Source organism: Halichoerus grypus, chromosome 6 (genome assembly GCF_964656455.1).
Source record: "Halichoerus grypus chromosome 6, mHalGry1.hap1.1, whole genome shotgun sequence".
Taxonomy (NCBI): Eukaryota; Metazoa; Chordata; class Mammalia; order Carnivora; family Phocidae; genus Halichoerus; species Halichoerus grypus.
In genome coordinates this window covers 169000365-169019533 of record NC_135717.1, presented here as the reverse complement: position 1 = coordinate 169019533, position 19169 = coordinate 169000365, and the positions used below count along the sequence as shown (strand labels likewise).

Sequence of the window (19169 nt, the reverse complement as noted above, 5' to 3'; positions counted from 1 at the left end):
TCTGTTTTGCAAGGACTGCAAAACCGCACAGTTGCCACTCAGCTCTGGGTCCTCTCTGCTGCTGTTTTCCGTTTGGTTTCTTGGCATCTTGTTCTGCCTAGCTTATGAGAGAAGATCGCATGCAGAGCTTTGGGCTTACTTCCCTGTGATTCCTTCAAGTTCTGGTCTTCTCGGCAACTCTGGATGCCGGCTTCTCTCTACCCAGCCTAGTGGGGTTGCGGTAGCACCTGGCTGCCTCCCAGCCTTTCTGTCCTTCATATCCTGCATCACAGATCCCCGAGTGCCCTGAGTGAAAATGTGGGGCTTACCTCAGCGTGCTTCCCTCTTCTCTACAGTCTTGGCCTGTATCTTCGCCTCCCTGAGGTTTCCTCCAGCGCCTTCAGGTACTCATCGGCATTTGATCCTGCCTTTCTGTTCATTTTCAGCAGGAAGGCTAGTTTGATATAAGCTTCTCTGCCCTATCTAGAGGTGGAGGTTCCTCCGCGAATTTGGTACAGAATATTCACATTACCACTGAGTCGAGACATTTCCCAAATTTCCCTGCGACTTCTTGCTTGAACCATTGATAGTTTATATGTATCTTGCTTAATTTTCAAACGTATGGAAAACTTTTCATTCTCTTTTTGTTATTGATCTCTTAGTTTCATCGTGGTCAGAGAACATAGTCTCAGTATTTTAGGTCTTTGAAATTTGTTCAGATCTACTTTGTGGCCCAGCTTAGCTTACATCCAGTATTTCTAACTTGTTTGTGTGGCTGGAAAAGAACGTGTATTCTGTAGCTGGTGGGAATAGTGTTTCATATATGTCTGCCAGGTCAGGTTTACTAATGATTCTAGAGCCAACAGGGATTTTTTTGTTTGTTTGTTTCATTGTTTATGAGTAGTAAGAGTTGTTAAAATATTGCAATGTGATGGCGGGTTTGTTTAGTTTTTTTTTTTTTTTTTTTTTGCTGGAATTATGGATGATTTAATTGTTCTTAAAAATGTCTAGTTTTAAAAAAATCTGTCAAGTTTGACTATATTTTGGAGCTTTCTTATGAAGTGCGTATTAATTTATAATTGCCATATTTTCCTAGTGGGTTGAAACTGTTATCATTATGAATTGTCCCTCTTTGTTTCTGGTAATACTTTTTACCTTAAACCTTACTTTGTCTCATATCCATATAGCTTCGCCAGTTTTTTTTTTGGTTAGTATTATATTTTATTTATATATTTATATATAAAAATACAGTATATATATTTATATGTAAATATATATAAATACAATATAATATGTATTATATATCTATAATATCTATATTATATATTTATATATAATTTCCTTATATTTTTAATCTTGTTAAGAGTATGGAGTTGTCTTTTCTTTCTCTCCTATTATCTTTGTCTCTTATTCCTTATATTTATTTGGAACATTTAGTTTATTTCTACTTAATATAATGCTGATATATTTGAGTCTAAATCTGTCATCTTGCTATTTTCTTTTTGTTGTTGTTCCACCTATTTTCTTTTCTTTCTTTTCTTTTTTTTTTTAAAGATTTTGTTTATTTATTTGACAGAGAGAGACACAGCAAGAGAGAGAACACAAGCAGGGGAGAGGGAGAGGGAGAAGCAGGCTTCCCGCTGAGCAGGGAGCCCGATGCAGGGCTCGATCCCAGGACCCTGGGATCATGACCTGAGCCGAAGGCAGACGCTTAACGACTGAGCCACCCAGGCGCCCCTATTTTTGTTTTGTTTTTAAAAGATTTTATTTATTTATCCAAGAGAGAGAGAGAGAGATCATGAGCAGGGGGAGGGATAGAGGGAGAAGCAGACTCCCTGCTGAGCAAGGAACCCGACGCAGGACTCTACGCCAGGACCCTGGGATCATGACCTGAGCTGAAGGCAGACACTTAACTGACTGAGTCAGCCAGGCACCCTTATTTTTGTTTAGTCTTAGGTAGCTTTACTGAGATGCAACTTACAAAAAAATGAAATTTACCAATTTGACATGTAGCATTTGATGAGTTTCAGTAAAGGTACACACCCACGTGCCATCACCGCAGTCAAGATACAGAACAGTTCTGTGGTCTCCAAAATTCCTTCCCTGCTCCTTTGCAGTAAGTCCCCTGCACCCACCATAGCCCCTGGCAAACACTGTCTGCTTTTTATCACTATGGTTTTGCCTGCTAATCATACAGCATGCAGTTGTATGACTTTTTTTTTTCATGTACCGTAATGGTTTTGCAATTCATGATCAAGTGTTTTCTTATTATCCCATGTGTTCCCTCCCTGTCAGTTTGGAAGTTATGCATTCTGTTATTCTCTTTTAGTGACAGCTGTTGGGGGACAGTTCTCCACGGGTTTCTCGTGGGTCTGTATATCTTGCAAGCAGAGACACTGACTTCCTTTGTTCCAGGCTATCTTTACAAGGATGTTTGTATAGCCAGCAGCCTTAGAAGATAGAGATCAGGTCTTTCCCTAGAGCAGAGGGGGAGGTTTGCTTACTCTGTTGTGTAATAAGAATCATATCATCCTCCAGAGCAAAGCTTCGGCAGATTTGCTTTTTAACGATGGTAGAAGATTCAAGTTCCCTACACTCCGGGCTTCTCTCTGTCCTAGCACAACAAGGGCAGGTGTCACCTGGCCCTCTTCATGTCACCCTGTGGGAACTGGATCCCAGGGGAGTGGCACAAATGCTCAAGCTGGGCACTGCTGTTGCTGTGAGCAATAAACTGTCCTTTGTCTTTGATCCAGGAATCTTGTTTCTTCTGCCAGCACCCGTGAAACTGTGTCAGGCTAACTTGTTAGTTTGCAAGTAGAGCAAAAACTGAAACCCTTCCCAGTTCTTGATAGAACCCAAGAGATTGTAACACACATCCTTGGCCTTACTGAAGTATAATTGGTACGTTAGTGTCTTCCAGAACAGTAAATGAGTCTTAGAACTTTTTAACCCCATTTATTTCCAGGCTTCTATGCTATATATGTATGTACATATATATATTTTAATTCTATTTTTATTTTAAACCCAACAAGACATTATGCCACCAATTCTTATTTAGATTCACCCACATACTTGCCATTTTCATGGTATTTTATTTTTTTCCTGTGTCTCAGACCATCCATATGGGATCAAGTTTCTTCTACCCAAAGAAAATCCTTTTATATCCGCTATCGTGTAGGTCTACTAATGACAAAGCCTTTTCTCTCTTTCTTTTTGTGTGACTAGTTAAATTTTTTAAAAAACATTTTACTTATTTATTTTAAGGAATCTCTACATCCAGCGTGGGGCTCGAATTCATGACTCCAAGATCAAGAGTCGCACACACCACCGACTGAGCCAGCCAGGCACCCCTGACTAGTGAAATGTTTTGCTTTCAACTTCATACTTAAAGGGAAGCATGCTGGGTACAGAATTCTCATGGGCGTTTATTTTCTTTTAGCTCTTTAAGAATGTCATTCCGTTATCTCTGTTTTCCACTGCTGAGTAGCTGGCTGTCAGTCTTTGAAGATAACTTTCTCCTATGCTATTTTTAGTATTTTTCTTCACATTTTGTTTATAGCCTTTGTAATATGGTACATGTGTCAGTTATTGCTGTGTTTCAGTATGTTGACCGATACGTGTCATCCTCAGTTACTGCGTAACAAACTACCCCAAAACTCTGCAGCTTAAAACAACGATCAATCACTTGGCCCACAAATCTGCAATTTGAGCAGAGCTCAGTGGGAAAAGCTCTCTTCTGCTCTACATGGCATGAGCCGGGGTGGCTGGACTGCAGGATCCACTTCTAAGATGACTCACTCACAACCGGCAAGTTGCTGCAGGCTGTTGGCTGCGAGTTCGTCCAGGGCTAAGGGTCCAGGACCAAGGGTCGTCCCTGTGGGTTGTGTCAGTTTCCCCATGGCGTGATAGCCAGGTCTCAAGAGAAAAGAGGTGGAAGCTCTTCCAGTCTCTTAAAGCCTTCGTCCAGAAACTAGGGCAGCATCACCTCTGCCCTATTCTGTTGGTAAAGCAGTTGCAGAGCCAGATGAAAGGGTAAAGAGACATCATGGGATAATGATAAGAGACATCATGTCTCAATGGGAGCAGTGTCAAAGAATTTGGGGGCCATGTTTTAAAACCCACAAGGTCCCTAAGTGTGGATTTCTATGTGTGTGTGTGTATGTGTGTGTGTGTGTGTGTGTGTGTGTGTGTGTGTGTGTGTGTCCAGGAAGGCTCATAGATATTTTCAATCACTATGACATTTTTTTTTCATCAATTTTGAAAAGTTCGCAGACATTAACTCTTCAAATATGGCTTCTCTCCGGTTCTCTTTCTATCCTGCTTTGGTAGCTCCACTTATATGTATGGTAGATCTTTTTGTTATATATTCTATGTCTGTTGTCTACTTTCCTGCATTTTCCATCCTTTGGCTCCCCAGGCTCTATTCTGTTTCCTCTTTTCTGGCCTATCTTCCCGTTCACTAGTTTTCTCTTCAGCATTGTCCAGTCTGCTTTTATACCTGGTCACTGGGTTCTTCATTTCAGCAGTTGTATTTTTTAATAAGCTAAGCTGTAATTTCCATTTTTAAAATGGATTCAAGTTCTTTGCCCCAATTCTAAATCTTCCTTTTCATCCTCTTAAATATTATCACATTTATTTTATTTTTTTAAGTAAGCTCTATGCCCAACGTGGGGCTCGAACTCACAACCCTGAGATCAAGAGTCACATGCTCTACTGACTGAGCCACCCAGGTGCCCCTATCGCAGTTATTTTAAAGTCTGTGTCAGATGACTTTGGTATTTGCAGCCCCTTACTTACAGATCTGTTTCCATCATACATTATTTCTGTTGGTTTTCTTTCACATCATGTAGTATCTCCTGTGCTTGGTGAGTTTTGATTCTGTGCTGGCCCTTGGATTTGCAACGATGCTTGTAGAAACAGTTTGAAGCCTGGCTTAATGTTTCTTTTATATTTGCTTCTCCCAGGTACCTGGGAACATTATCATTAGTAAGGATAATTTCAATCCATTTTCTGGAACTGAAATTATTTGGAGCTGAGCTGCAGTCTCTGGGAGGGTCTGTCTACTGTGGCTCATCTTATGCCTTAGTCCTTCAGGACCTCCACCCACAGTAAGAGGGTTCATCAGGGCCCTCCCCTGGCCTCCAGTCCCTGTCCCCCGAGCCCATGAGGTTGCTGATGATCTATGATGTATCCCTCCAGCCTCTCAAGTGCCAGCAGGCTATCCCCTCTGATTCTTGAGCAGGCCACCAGGCTCACTTCCTGGGTTTCCATAACCCCTTCCCACCTGACACTTCATCCCTGTCTGCTTCTCTGTCCAGCACCTCAAGCGGATGCCTTTTACATTTTGTCCAGCATTTCTGGTTGTCCCTAGGGGGCAGTCTGGTTCACATTACCTGGGCCATCATTGTGGAAGTGGGAGTCCTCCGAGAGATCCTCTTTTCTTTTGGGTTGGTCTCAGCAGCATTCAAATGCCTGATTCCACTTTCCCCATTAGCTGCCTCAGTTTGCTCCCCTCTGCGGCGAACCCCCTAACAAATATCGTCTATACTTGCTTCTCCAATTTCTTTTTTTTTTTTTTTAAAGATTTTATTTATTTATTTAATTGACACAGAGAGACAGCGTGAGGGGGAACACAAGTAGGGGGAGTGGGAGAGGGAGAAGCAGGCTTCCGGCTGAGCAGGGAGCCCGATGCGGGGCTCGATCCCAGGACCCCAGGATCATGACCTGAGCTGAAGGCAGTCGCTTAACCAACTGAGCCACCCAGGCGCCCCTTGCTTCTCCAATTTCTTACATCCCATTCCTTCTCAGGCCCTCTCCCATCAGGCTCCGGTTCCCACCATTGCACCAAAAGTACTTTGTCAAGGTCATTAATGTTTTATTGATGCTAAATCTGGTGATCAGTTTTTAGTGTCCTTGTCAGTGTCATTTAGTGTCTTCGTGTCTGACATATAGCAGCATTTAACATGGAGCCCTCCGACGCGCAGAGGTGGGCGAGATGGGACAAAACCAGCCAAGGAGAATGAGGAGGGACTTCCCCCCATATCCTCCTTTCTTTCTTTGTTTGTTCTTTAGCACTTATTACCTGGCGATTTGTTTATTGTACTTTCTTATTTTGATTTGTCGCTTACGCATTGTGTTGGTCTCTCCTCTAAGAACACGGGCTTCGGGAAGGTGGGGCATGTTATCTGTTTTGTTCATTAATTTACCCCTTCCATCTAGAACAATGGCAGGTGCAGAACATGCACTCAGTAGATATTTGCTAAACAATTGCACTCTCTCTTGGAAAGAACAGGCGAGCCTTGTTGAGCCAACACTCTTTGGGCACCACCTCTGCTAGACCCTGGCTGACCATGGGTCTTTAATGTTGAAAGCCCTGGTCAAAACTTCAAGTATCTTCAATGTCAACCGTCATTGTGATTATCCATTTCTAAAGTGCTATTACTTGGCTATCCCATCTGATTCTCATAGTACCTCTGTGAGATAGGTGGGACAGTTACAGTTAGTCTCATGTTTAAAATAGGGCTCAGGGAGGGAAAGAATTTTCCCTAGGTCACACAGCAGCTTAATAGCAAACCTTGGACTTAAACACAACTCTAAAAATGAACAAGGTTTATGATGATCATTCTTCTCCTCCTTTGGGGGAGTTAGAGGGAAGGGATACCATCTGATTGGTTTCTCAAAAAAACCAAAAAAACAAAAAAACACAAAAATTTTTTTCTGATTATAAAAAATTATAGGGGCACCTGGGTGGCTCAGTCAGTTGAGCGTCCAACTCTTGATCTCAGCTCAGGTCTCGATCTCAGGGTCGTGAGTTCAGGCCCCACACTGAGCTCCATGCTGGGTGTGGAGCCTACTTAAAAAAATAAGAATTATATAAACTCATTGTAGAAAATTTAGAAACTTCAGAAATGGATAAAGAACATTTCAATTACTATACTACCATGTACATTTTGACATATTTTTTAACACAATTTAGATCACATTGTATCATATAAAATTTGTATCTTGCTTTTTTACTTAACATTACAGAATCACATTTCACTGTTCTTTTAATATCGCATCTTAATGGTTGCATAATATTCCATCACATAGCTGTGCCACTGTTTATATCGTATTCTGCTGGACATTTAAGTTATACGCTTATTTACTTCCCATGGTGTGCGAGGGCCGGGGACTTGAGGCTGGGGCTCTCAGATGTCATAATCAAATTAGAAAGTGGATATGACAGGGCTTTGTTAAAATAAAATTTAAAAGCACCATGAGATGATATAAAAAATGGAAAAGAAAATTTTTTTAAATAAAAATAAAATCCTGACTCCGTTTGGAGGTGGGTGTGTGAGTGCGTGCGTGGGCACGCATGTGCATGCGGTGGGAAGGGGAGTCCAGCTGAAGTGGGTCCCTGCACGGCCAGAGGCAGGCAGCAACCTGTGTACGGTGGGACCCAAGGCTTCTGCTCATTTCTGTGTCGTCCTCCCGTGTCCCGGCTCCACAGACTCTTCCAGCTGGAGACGGAGGCGGATGCCCTCGTGAACTTCCAGCACTATTCTTCACAGCTGCCGCCCTTCTACGAGAGCTCCAGCCACATCCTGCACGTGGAGGTCCTGCAGCAGTTGACCGACCTCATCCGCAACCACCCCAGCTGGTCGGTGGCCCACTTGGCGGTGGAGTTGGGGATCCGAGAGTGTTTCCACCACAGCCGCATCATCAGGTGGGCCAGGAGGGACAGTGCATGTGCCTGTGTGTGTGGATGGGCGGGGCCTGGGGCAGTTGCTCAGTCCTGCCTCAGTTTCCCTCTGTAAAGCCAAAAGTTGCCTAGTACCTTGGATATGATCCGTGCTAGGTCGCTTTGCTGGAGAGAGCTGAAGAGGCCTCAGGTCCTCGTGTCTTCTTCCAAAGATCTGGCTGCTCTCTCTCATGTGGCCCTTCAGCCAATACTTATGTCACTAGATGTGCCCCCGAGAGGGGACTGTGTGGGCCCTGCCGAAGTATTCTGGCTCACCCGCTTGCCCTGAGGTGGCCACAGCATGGCTCAGCCCCCAGGCCCCAGGCTCAGAATTCCTCACTGCCCTTTATAGTTTCCAGGCCTGTTCTTGGACATCGTGGGGATTAACCTCCCCGAGGCCCTGTCCCTTTCCTAGGGCGGGCATTATTGTTATTCTTTTGTAGATCAGGATATTGAAGCCCAGAAAGGTTAAGTGAACTGTCTGAGGTTGATGAGATTTCAGCATTCTGACCCGTTCTGTGCCACCCCACCACCGACTTCTGGCTGGTGGGGCCCTAGGACCCATCCCTCGTACGGGCGTGCAAGTAAATGACTGTTAAAATCACATCAGTCCCAAATAAATTGTGAGCCAGCCCTGAGTTTGAACCAGCCAGCCCAAGCATGGCAGGAATGCTCTTGAGCCCCTAGCCCACTTCCCTCTGCTGCCCCTGAGCTTCTCAGCAGCCTTCCCTCCTTGTGCCCACCCCACCCCCACCCCTGCAGCTGCGCCAATAACAGGGAGAATGAGGAGGGCTGCACCCCTTTGCACCTGGCCTGCCGCAAGGGTGACGGGGAGATCCTGGTGGAGCTGGTGCAGTACTGCCACGCCCAGATGGACGTCACGGACAACAATGGGGAGACAGCCTTCCATTACGCTGTCCAGGGTGACAACGCCCAGGTGCTGCAGGTGAGCAGCGGGGGGCGGGGGGGACGACCGGAGCTTGTCCCCACTTGTCCCGAGCTCCTTCCTGGACGGCGTCCCCCCCCCTTCCCTCCTCATGCTTATCAAGGAGACACATCCTCGGCTACTGGGCTCTGATCTGACAACCCTAGGGAGGTCCCCCAACCCAGCAAACTAAACTGGAGGCCCAGTCCAGCCAAGCAGTTCGGTTCAGCTTGTCCCGAGCCCCTACTGAGCCTGACCCCGGGCTAGGTGAATTCATTTCCCGCCCTGCCCGGACAGGCTTACGGTTCAGCGGGACCTGAGCTTAGCTTTTTATAGGAACTCAAAACTCCATCCGGCTCCTCTAGACATTTGCACCAGACATACCCCTCCTGTTAAATATTTGATTGTCAGGCTGAGAAATGAAAATAAAAATCATAGGCAAGTAGATGGAGTGATGTCATTAAAGGCTACTTTATGTATTGGATGGAAAAGACAGAATACCAGACAGGATTTCATTGCCCAGAGTTAGAAGATTCTTTTATTTATTTTTATTTTTATTTATTTTTATTTATTTATTTTTTAAAGATTTTATTTATTTATTTGACAAAGAGATAGAGAGAGAGAACAAGTAGGCAGAGAGGCAGGCAGAGGGAGAGGGAGAAGTGGGCTCCCCGCCGAGCAGGGAGCCCGATGCGGGGCTCGATCCCAGGACCCTGGGATCATGACCTGAGCCGAAGGCAGCCACTTAACCAACTGAGCCACCCAGGCGCCCCTAGAAGATTCTTTTAAAGGTTATGTCCTTCTCTGCCCTGGCATCAGAAAGGAACGACATTGTTCCCGAAAATATGCGTTCATGTCGTATGATTGGTGCAGAGGGAAGGGACTTCCACGTGCTCTGGTGAACTCCATCCTTCCTGAGAGCCGGCTCCGTGCCCAGCACTGTGCCCCACAGGACCTGCCTCTGCGCAGACGGCAGGCACACACTCAACTGTCCTTTGTCGTGGGCTGGTCTCATGTCTGGCCCTGTACTGAGTGTTGTGTGTTCCAGTTAATTCTCAAAATAGCCTCTCTGGGGAGGGGAGGGGTCATGATCCTCCTCTCGTTGCCAAATAAACTGAGGTTCCATGAGTTAAAGAAACGTGCCCAGGGAGGGGCAGAGCTGTGAGCAGTGGGGGTGGCCCTGGAGTGGAACCTCTTTGCCATGTCCCCAGCCTGTCGCCAGGCCCAGCGAGGTCCCCCGGGTGCACAAGAGTTGTAGTTAAACCTATGGAGACAGCACTCGGCCACAAGTGAGGAAATGAAACCGCCTGGCTTTCTTTGTAATACTGGTTTGTTTGTTTGTCTGTTTGTTTGTTTCAGTGCAAAAAGGTGTTTTTATTAAAGCATAGGACGGGGCCCATGGGCAGAAAGGGCTGCCTGTTTGTTTTTCTTTTTAATTGAAAAAATAATATGTGAACCTAGCAAAAAGAAATTCAAGCAGGAGGGGAGCCTGGGTGGCTCAGTCATTAAGCATCTGCCTTGGGCTCAGGTCATGGTCCCAGGGTCCTGGGATCGAGCCCCACATCGGGCTCCCTGCTCTGCGGGGAGCCTGCTTCTCCCTCTCCCACTCCCCCTGCTTGTGTTCCCTCTCTCACTGTGTCTCTCTCTGTCAAATAAATAAATAGAATCTTAAAAAAAAGAAAAAGAAAGAAATTCAAGCAGGAGAGACGAAAATACGACGAAAGTACACAATGAAAAGCAGGAGTCACTCCCACCCAGACCCCCAGTGCCCATCCGAACGAACAACAGGTTTCTTGGTTGGGAAGTTTTTCCTATGAGCCGAGCTGTGCCAGACCAGCCCCCAGCCAATCCTTGTACAGCCGGCGTCCTGTTTTCCGGCAAACCTCCTTTCTCCGTGGCTCCCCTTAATGTCCCTACTGTGTTCTCACAGAGTCAGACTTCCCTTCCCTTCAAGTGGGCGCAGGAGACTGGCACGGAGGGTGTCAGGGAGGGTCATGCGGGGGCTTGTGTTTGTCGGGCCCCAACCCACCCCGGTGTCCCGCTGTCAGCTCCTAGGGAAGAACGCATCAGCTGGCCTGAACCAGGTGAACAACCAGGGACAGACTCCGCTGCACCTGGCCTGCCAGATGGGGAAGCAGGAGATGGTCCGCGTGCTGCTCCTTTGCAATGCTCGGTGCAACATCATGGGGTCCGCTGGCTACCCCATCCACACGGCCATGAAGTTCTCCCATAAGGGGTAAGACCTCACTTCCCCGCCCGGCTGGCTGGGCCTCTGGCTCCCGCAGCTCTTCTCACGCCCAGGTGAGCACTGGCCTCCGCAGGCTCATTAGATGTGTTTCCGATACTTGTGCCAAGGACCAGCCTGGCCCGAACAAGGTACTTGGTGAACGTGTAGTGGATGTGAATCTCAGTCCAGAAAGTTAGCTGGGCAAAGAGTAGAATTTTAAAATATTTTCTGTAATGCACCTTAATTTCTGGCCAGGATCCTCCCTCTACCAGACTAGAGAAGAACAATCCAAGTCTTCCCCGGGGTCCCCCCTTTCCACCTCCCCCAGGTGGTCCTCCTGTGCCAGAGTCACATGCAGCCCCCAAGGAGGGCTGGGTCCTAGAGGATGGGTCCTCTTCTGTCTAGGCCCACCAGCCCGATCTGAACCCCTTCGTGGCTACAGCGCTGCTCTGTGGCTTTGCAGATTCCTGGCTCGAAGCCCAGGAATGCTTGGCGAGGTGGCCCAGAGCCCCTTCTGCCTAGATGTGTCCATCCTTCCAGGCTGGTGGTGCTGCTGGGATGCAGGTACCAGGCCCATGCCTTGGGGAGCTCTGGACCACTCTCGCATTTCTTCCCTTCTCCCCAGACCTGGGAAACCCTGGTCTCAGGAAAATTCTCCATGTGACGTGTGTGCGTATATGTGCGTGCGTGTGTGTGTGTTGTGTGTGTGTGTATAGGGTGGGGGGTGTGTGATTAAAGAGATGAAGGGGTGCCTGGGTGGTGCAGTCGGTTGGGCGTCCGACTCTTGGTTTCAGCTTGGGTCATGATCTCAGGGTAATGAGATCGAGCCCTGTGTCGGGCTCTGTGTGCAGCGTGGAGTCTGCTTGAGATTCTGTCTCTCTCTCCTTCTCCCTGCCCCTCCTGCTTGTGTGCGCTCTCTCTCGCTAAAATAAATAAATCTTAAGAAAAAAAAGAGAGAGAGAGAGATGAATATCTCAAAACATGCCCAGTGGGAACAGTATCTAGAATGATTGACGGAATGAAGGGGTCAGTCGGTCCCTCTCTCTGGGCGCTGTGCTAAGCACTGGCCTTAAAGAGACGGACCCGAACAGGAGACACAGAAGTCACTGGGTCCTTCTAGGCTGTGTGCTGGACAGGCAGGGGAAGAGCACAGAGGGCGGCACATGCGTGGGGGGCAAACCTTGCCCTCCCGCAGGTTTCCCCTTTTTCTGGAGTCCTGGAGTCTGCACCCACCTTGCCGGCCCCGTTGCCATGGCTATCCCCTCAAAGGTCTAGTCCAAGCTTGGGCCAGCCTACCTTTCTGTGATCCTCCGCAGCACAGCCAAGAAGGACTAGAATGTTCAGGAAGACTTGACCAAATGGTTGGAGACAGTACCAAAACCCTCATCCCCGGTAGTCATGTTCCCTGATTGCAGGTTGCAACCCAAATGGGCACAAGTGATGGCTGATGCTTTTTTATCCCCGAGAGGTGGCATGGCAGCCCTGTTCTGGCTCAGCTCCGGCCACCCCAAGCTTTCCTGTCCAGGGGCCTGGTATTGCCTGGCTCGCTCACTCCTTAGACACCTCTAGCCACATTCCTCTCTGCCCCTGCCAGGCCTCCCCCCATGGGGCTGGTACACATCACAAGGGATCATGCACAGAAGACGATGCGAGTGGCCTCACACTGTGGGCATGCCCTACACAGCCCCACATGGCCGCGTCCTCCCAGGGCCCCAGCGGGGACATCCCTCTGCCACCATGCGGTAGCCAGCACAGCTGTACTCTAGAAAATCTCAAGCGTTAGGGTTACAGAGAGGTCCCGTCCCGGCTCCAATTTGGGAGCCCCTCTGCTATTTATGTCAACTCAGCTGACCTTTATAGAGGCCGGTTTGGGCCTGGGACTTGACTTTCACTTTGCAAAATGTCTTCAAGGTTCATTAGTGTTGTAGCATATATCAGAATTCCCTACCGCCCCCCCCCCACTTTTTTTTTTAAGATTTCATTTATTTATTTGACAGAGAGGGAGGGTGCACACAGAAGCAAGGGGAGCAGCAGAGGAAGAGGGAGAAGCAGACTTCCCGCTGAGCAGGGAGCCCCATGCGGGGCTCGATCCCTTCTCTCCTTTAATCCCCACCAGTCCAGTGAGGACCATGCCCATGTTGCAGATGGGCTCGGCCACTCGCCAGAGAGCACCAGTGAGGAAGCTGGGGTTACCCAGGCCTGCCTGACTTTAAGGCCAGCACCAGTGAGAGTGATCATTGCTGATTGGAGTTATCAGGGAAGACTTCCTGGAGGTGGGGGCTTGAGCTAGGCCTGTGGGGGCCCAGGATACCCTTGACATACCATAGCATACATGCTGGTTGGTTCTGTTGCAAAACCAACAGAAATTTTGCAGAAACTCTTCTTCACCAGGAGATGAAGCCCCAAGTCATGGCCTTTTCCAGCCCCAGACCACCTCCCTCCACCCCCACGACCTTCTGTACTGCCCGATGGCTCCTTTCTCCCTAGGTGTGCTGAGATGATCATCAGCATGGACAGCAACCAGATCCACAGCAAAGACCCTCGCTACGGAGCCAGCCCCCTCCACTGGGCCAAGACCGCTGAGGTAGGCAGCCTGAGGGTGAGTGGTGGGTGGGCAGGGGGCAGAGTCCCAGAGCCCCCCTGTTCCTCAGCTGCCTGCAGGAAGGCGGTTCCTAAGATGACTCCGGGGATGGCGCTGTGGGGGTTGATCTCTTAGTGGTCCTGCAGGGGGAGACATAGATGACCTCCCGGTGTTGTTCTGCTGCTCACTGGCACGGTGACAAGGTCCCCTCCGTGGTTTCTTTGTGTATGAATGGGGCGTCCTACAGGCTGCCTTCGGAGGTGTGAGGTCGGCGAGGCAATGTGTGAGAAAAGTCTTTGTAACTGGTCAAGCGGGAGGTGGTGTGATGCTCAGGCTGGGTGGCTTTCCCGGAGGCCTTCCCTAAGCCAAGTCCACCCCCCGGGGAGGATGGAGGCCTCTGGTGTCTCACTGCCCGGAAGCAGAGCTCAGCAGTGCCCTGGGTGCCCCAGAGACTGGGGCCTGTTCTTAAACGTGATGGGCCAGGAGGGAGGAGATTGCCAACCTCTGCAGGGCACCTTCTCCCTGCCAGTGGCTAGACACCAAGTCAGGCCCTTTCGTGTATGTTTTGTCGCTTGTTGTCACCACCCTGTGAAGAAGGCCCTTCTCTCACAGAAGAGAAAACTGGGTGCAGGGGGTGCGGTGACCCACCCAAGCTCAGAGGACTGGGATGAAGTGGGGTTGAGCTTTGGGCGCAGGGCTGGCGAGCTCCAAAGGCCAGGCTCCCCGGGTCTGCCGGGTATAGGGGTGTGTGTTGCCCAGGCTCAGGGAGGGGTCAGACCTTTGCAGGATCCCAGGGAAGGTCGCAGGGAGTGGGGCAGTTCTGGGAGTTTGCAGAGATGCATGGGGTCCTGTTAACTCCAGGGGAGAACGCAGAAGCCCCTTAAATCAGTCAGTATATCTTCAGCCTTTTGTCCTCTACTTCTGGGGTGCTGATAGCCTGGGCCAGGGTCTAGGGCCACCCCCAGAACTGGGGCCTGCCACCTGAGTTCTTCTTGTGGCTGGAGCTTTCCAGAAGCTCAATTCCTGAGGGACTCTCAGGGAGGAGGTGACGGCACCCGGGTGTCCCCACCTACCCACTCCGGCGAGGACCCTGTCTCCCGCAGATGGCCCGCATGCTGCTGAAACGGGGCTGCGACGTGAACAGCACCAGCTGCGCGGGGAACACGGCCCTGCACGTGGCCGTGATGCGCAACCGCTTCGACTGTGTCATGGTGTTGCTGACCTACGGGGCCAACGCCGACGCCCGCGGGGAGCACGGCAACACCCCGCTGCACCTGGCCATGTCGGTGAGCCCACCGTCCGCACCCAGCAGCGCCTGTGCGGGGGAGGGGGCGCCTGCCCCTCACTCCCCTCACTCCCCTCACTCCCCTCACGCAGTGCCCTCTTCCTTTCCCCGCTGCTGGGAATCTTCCCTCAGCTTAGACCCTGCCTTCACCCTCAGGAGCCTTCCCTGTCGCCCTCTCAGCCCAAAATACCACCTCCTTCCTCTGCGCTGCAGTCCCTCTCCCTCCTGTGCTCCCCATTTGACAAGGGCATGGGGTGAGAGGAGCGGTACAGCCCCGACACCGCTTTGGCCTTGGGCAAGTCACCTCTGTCAGCCTTGATTTCCTTATCTGGAAGCCGATTTCCTTATCTGGAAACCGGGGGTGTCGGCACCCACCAGGCAGAGCTGTTGAGAGGAGTGAGTGACGGACCCTTGGTAACCCCTGGAGCATCCCTGAAATGTCCCTGAGATGTCAGTTCTCTGCCCCCCCCCCCCCCCGCCCCACATTATTCGGGGAAATACTCATCTGCATATTGTTCCTTTCTCCTGGGTGGGACTCTAAACTCCCGGAAGGCAGGGTCTGCTTATACATCTTGGTGGCTCACGGTAGGTGTTGGCCATGGTTTTGGGTTTATTTTAGAGCATAGTTCCTGCCCTTAAAGCCCCTCCAGTGTGGATAGACAACTAGAGTATGAACATATTAAATGCAGGGGAGGGGATGTTATTCATCACTGACGTGTGTGTGTGTGTTCCGTATTCCGTAGCAATAGCCCGTATACATAAGTATGTTCAACAGATCTCCAAGGGATGGAATTGCAGAGGCATCTGGGACTCTAAAAGATGTAGGTTGAGGACACACTCAAAGACATCCTGTTTTATACCAAAGGCCATAACCGTGGTGGAGACACTGTTGCCTGGGAGGTGGAAACTGTAAATAAAATCATGGCCATTTTCAGCACCGAAGGAGCTCTTAGAATTATCTAGTTCATCTGTTCTCAGAAGTTTGGGTCTATGTGGTCCCTTAATACTCTTTAAGAAATAATTATTGAAGATCCCAAAGACTTTTCATTTATTTGGATTTTATCTATATTTACTAGATTGGAAATTAAAAATAAGAAATTTTCAAAATATTCATTTAAAAATAACAATTCACCAACCACAGTCTAACCTCAATAAGTAACATTTTTTTTTAGAGAATGAGTTCTGTTTTTTTTTTAAGATTATTTTTTATTTATTTATTTGAGACAGAGAGAGAGAGAGAACGAGCAGGGACGAGGGTCAGAGGGAGAGGGAGAAGCAGACTGCCCACCAATCAGGGAGCCCAATGCAGGGCTCAATCCCAGGACCCTGGTGGGATCATTACCTGAGCTGAAGGCAGATGCTTAACCGATTGAGACACCCAGGTGCCCCAATAAGTAACATGTTTATGAAAAACAACTTTATTTTCCAAAACAAAAAATAGTCAATAAGAATTGGCATCATTTTACATTTTTGCGTATCTTTTTAATGCCTGGCCTCAGGGAGGACACATTGATTCTCCTGTCTTCCGCTACATTTATTCTGTTGCAATATGTTGTTGAATATATGTTGGAGGGCTTGAAGAAAATCTGGCGTCACATAGATACGTAGTTGGAAAAGATACACAGTTGCGCCTTTTCAGAGAATCATGAATATTCTTCAATGTTGCACCTAAACTGGACAAGGGGTAGTTTCTGACAAGTCAATTCCTAGCGGGCCCCACAACCATCTCCATGAACTTTTCACACTTTGTTCCATTAAACACTTTATTCCATTGATATCTCTTGTACTCCACATGGATCTTTTACCCATGCATGATTTCAGGTCATCCTTGGAAAATATTGTTTCACTGTGCATGCATAGAAATGTTGAATCAATTCGTTGTATGGTATCAAAACCCCACATTTGTAAATATCCCCACCGATCTCATCAGAAGAGTCTTTCAGTTTGGGGAAGCTGTCAGCTGCCCAAGGCATATAAAAGTGTTCTGGAATTCCCATTTTTGTTTGCAAGCTTGAATCTTATCATTGGCACAAAATATTGTCAGGTGTTTTTCTTGAAGTGCCACGCTCACTGCATTCGTTTTTGAGAACGTCTTCTGAATACCCAAGGTTGACCCATCGTAGTTCATCAGTCATGATCTCAAGTAAAAATGGCGTTCCAAGAAAAAAAGCATGGTTCTGCTCACAACTCAAACAACTGCATCCATGCTTTTCCTCAAGATAACCGTTGTGCTTTAGCATGCCACAGAAATGCCTATGCTTTCTTCTCTATTTTTTTTTTTTTTTTTAAGATTTTGTTTGTCAGAAAGAGAGACAGAGCATGCACAAGCAGGGGGGAGCGGCAGGCAGAGGGAGAAGCAGGCTTCCTGCTGAGCAGGGAGCCCAATGCGGGACTCGATGCCAGGACCCTGGGATCATGACCTGAGCTGAAGGCAGCCGCTTAACCAACTGAGCCACCCAGGCATCCCAGCTTCTCTCCATCTTATGACATGGAGTAAACAGTGTCAAAATTTAATAAAATTAATTCGTACTGATTCATGAAGGACATTCCTGAGGGAAACTGGCTTTTTAATTAATTGGTTGATTACTTACTGTGAACGAGCAGCAGAGAGGAAAACCACAGCGAGTATTAGTTTGATGCGACTGTCGTGCTGAGGCCCAGGCAGCTTTATCCATCACTGTTTTTACACGACTGGTGCAAAAGTCAGTACAACACAAAAAGCAAACATCTTGATTTTTTTATGAGAGCAGAGTTTGTTTGTTTTTTTTTAAGTGTACTTACCTTTTTTAGTAATCTCTACTGCCCAACATGGGGCTCGAACTCAAGACTCTGAGATCAAGAGCTGCACGCTCTTCCAGCTGAGCCAGCCAGGCGCCCCTATGAAAATGGTGTGACCCTCATGAACCGTCTAGAGGGTATCACACGTTCACGGGGAGCCGCAGATCGTACTTTGAGAACTGCCGATGTCCCTTGTTTTCTATACCGCAGGTACTTGCAGACCAGCCTCACGGTTTTTGGCACATTCATGAACCGCGTTTACAATTACGAACTTAATCATTTCTTGAAGCTGGTTTGCTTTTAAACTTACTTAAATTTATTTCGAAGGAAGTGTTCGATCACTACCGAAAGCGGTAAACCAGTGACGCAAAAGAAAGGTAACCAAAGCAGAAATGCGTAGCTAATGATTCAAGCTTGCATACTTAGCTATGTCCATATAAATCCTGATGTACATGAACCACCATTTGGAAAACTGCATTCTAGATGCATCTCTTCATTCTCCGGGCAAGGAAATTAGGCCCCAGGAAGAGGGGGGTGATAAGACCAGAGCTCTGGTCTCCTGGCAGCCAGTTTATTGGTTTGTTCTGGGAAACCATGTCCCCCGTCCACCTGCCCAGCCTCCAAATGTTAAATGCACAGTGCTCCGTGGAGAGAAGCTGCACTTGCAGGCTGCCATCAGGGAGGATGTGCGCTCAGTTACCCCTCACGAAAGACACCCTAGACATGATGGGCAGGACAGCCTTCCCTTTCCCTGCTCACCCTTGCTGCTGTTCCTGAAAGTGATCAGCAGCTGACGCCTCAGTGTCCCCGTGGCTCCTGGGGCAGCGGTCATAGATGCATTGCTTCCTTCGAGAAGTTGCTGGTGGGGCTGGGGTCTGGGGTGAGTCACTTCCAGCTTCTGCCTGGCTTATTAGGTGGGTGGGGGTTCTGAAGGGTTCCAGCATCTTCTCCCATGCCCATGAGAGGCCCACCAAGTTGATGGGCAAAGTGAACGAGGCTGGCGTCCCTTTTCTCTTCCTTTCCCTGAGCTGTTGCATTTTCCCCTTAATCCACCCCCAACAGAAAGACAATGTGGAGATGATCAAGGCCCTCATTGTGTTTGGGGCAGAGGTGGACACCCCAAATGACTTTGGGGAGACTCCTGCGTTCATAGCTTCCAAGATCAGCAAACGTAAGTGCCCTGCACTCTGGACCAGAGTTGGGCAGGGGTGGGTGGGTGCATGCACTGGGGAGGAGGGTGGTCCCAGCCATCAGGCACCAGCATCCTGTCCATACCCACCCCCGTGCTCCCTGCATGGGGTTTCCAGGAGCACCTGGGAGCCTGAGAGGGGAAGCTTTCTGTGCCTAAGAACAAGGGCCATCACCGGTAGATGGTTCGAACCCACCAAGGGGCTTGCCAAACCAGTGTCCTCTTCTGTGCGGCCCCCATCGTTCTTCAGGGTGCCTGGACTCCTGGGGAGGTGGGTAGGATATGCAGTAGCGTTAGCCAGTTGCTCATTCCTGAGGAGTTCACCGATGGGACCACTTGCAGGAACAACCGTGGGCTGATGCATGCACCCCCCCCCACAAGTACATGTGCGTGCCCTGCGCACACAGGCTTGCAGCATGCGCCGCACGTTCACTTGGGGAGCCTGGGCATCAGGGCTGGAAAAAGCAGATCATCCTCAGCAG

The 19169-nt window shown here is 48.8% G+C and overlaps 1 protein-coding gene across 5 annotated transcripts in view; it reads left to right on the top strand.

Moving 5' to 3' along the window:
- Nucleotides 1–19169, top strand: part of PLA2G6 (phospholipase A2 group VI) — a 58481-nt gene that overhangs the window by 18391 nt on the left and 20921 nt on the right. For all 5 annotated transcript variants that reach the window (XM_078076618.1, XM_078076617.1, XM_036102222.2 and 2 more), the window contains 6 exons: nt 7472–7687; nt 8465–8648; nt 10676–10863; nt 13342–13438; nt 14539–14721; nt 18561–18669. In XM_078076618.1, the coding sequence (XP_077932744.1) occupies nt 7472–7687; nt 8465–8648; nt 10676–10863; nt 13342–13438; nt 14539–14721; nt 18561–18669 (977 nt within the window). The remainder of the gene's footprint in view (nt 1–7471; nt 7688–8464; nt 8649–10675; nt 10864–13341; nt 13439–14538; nt 14722–18560; nt 18670–19169) is intronic.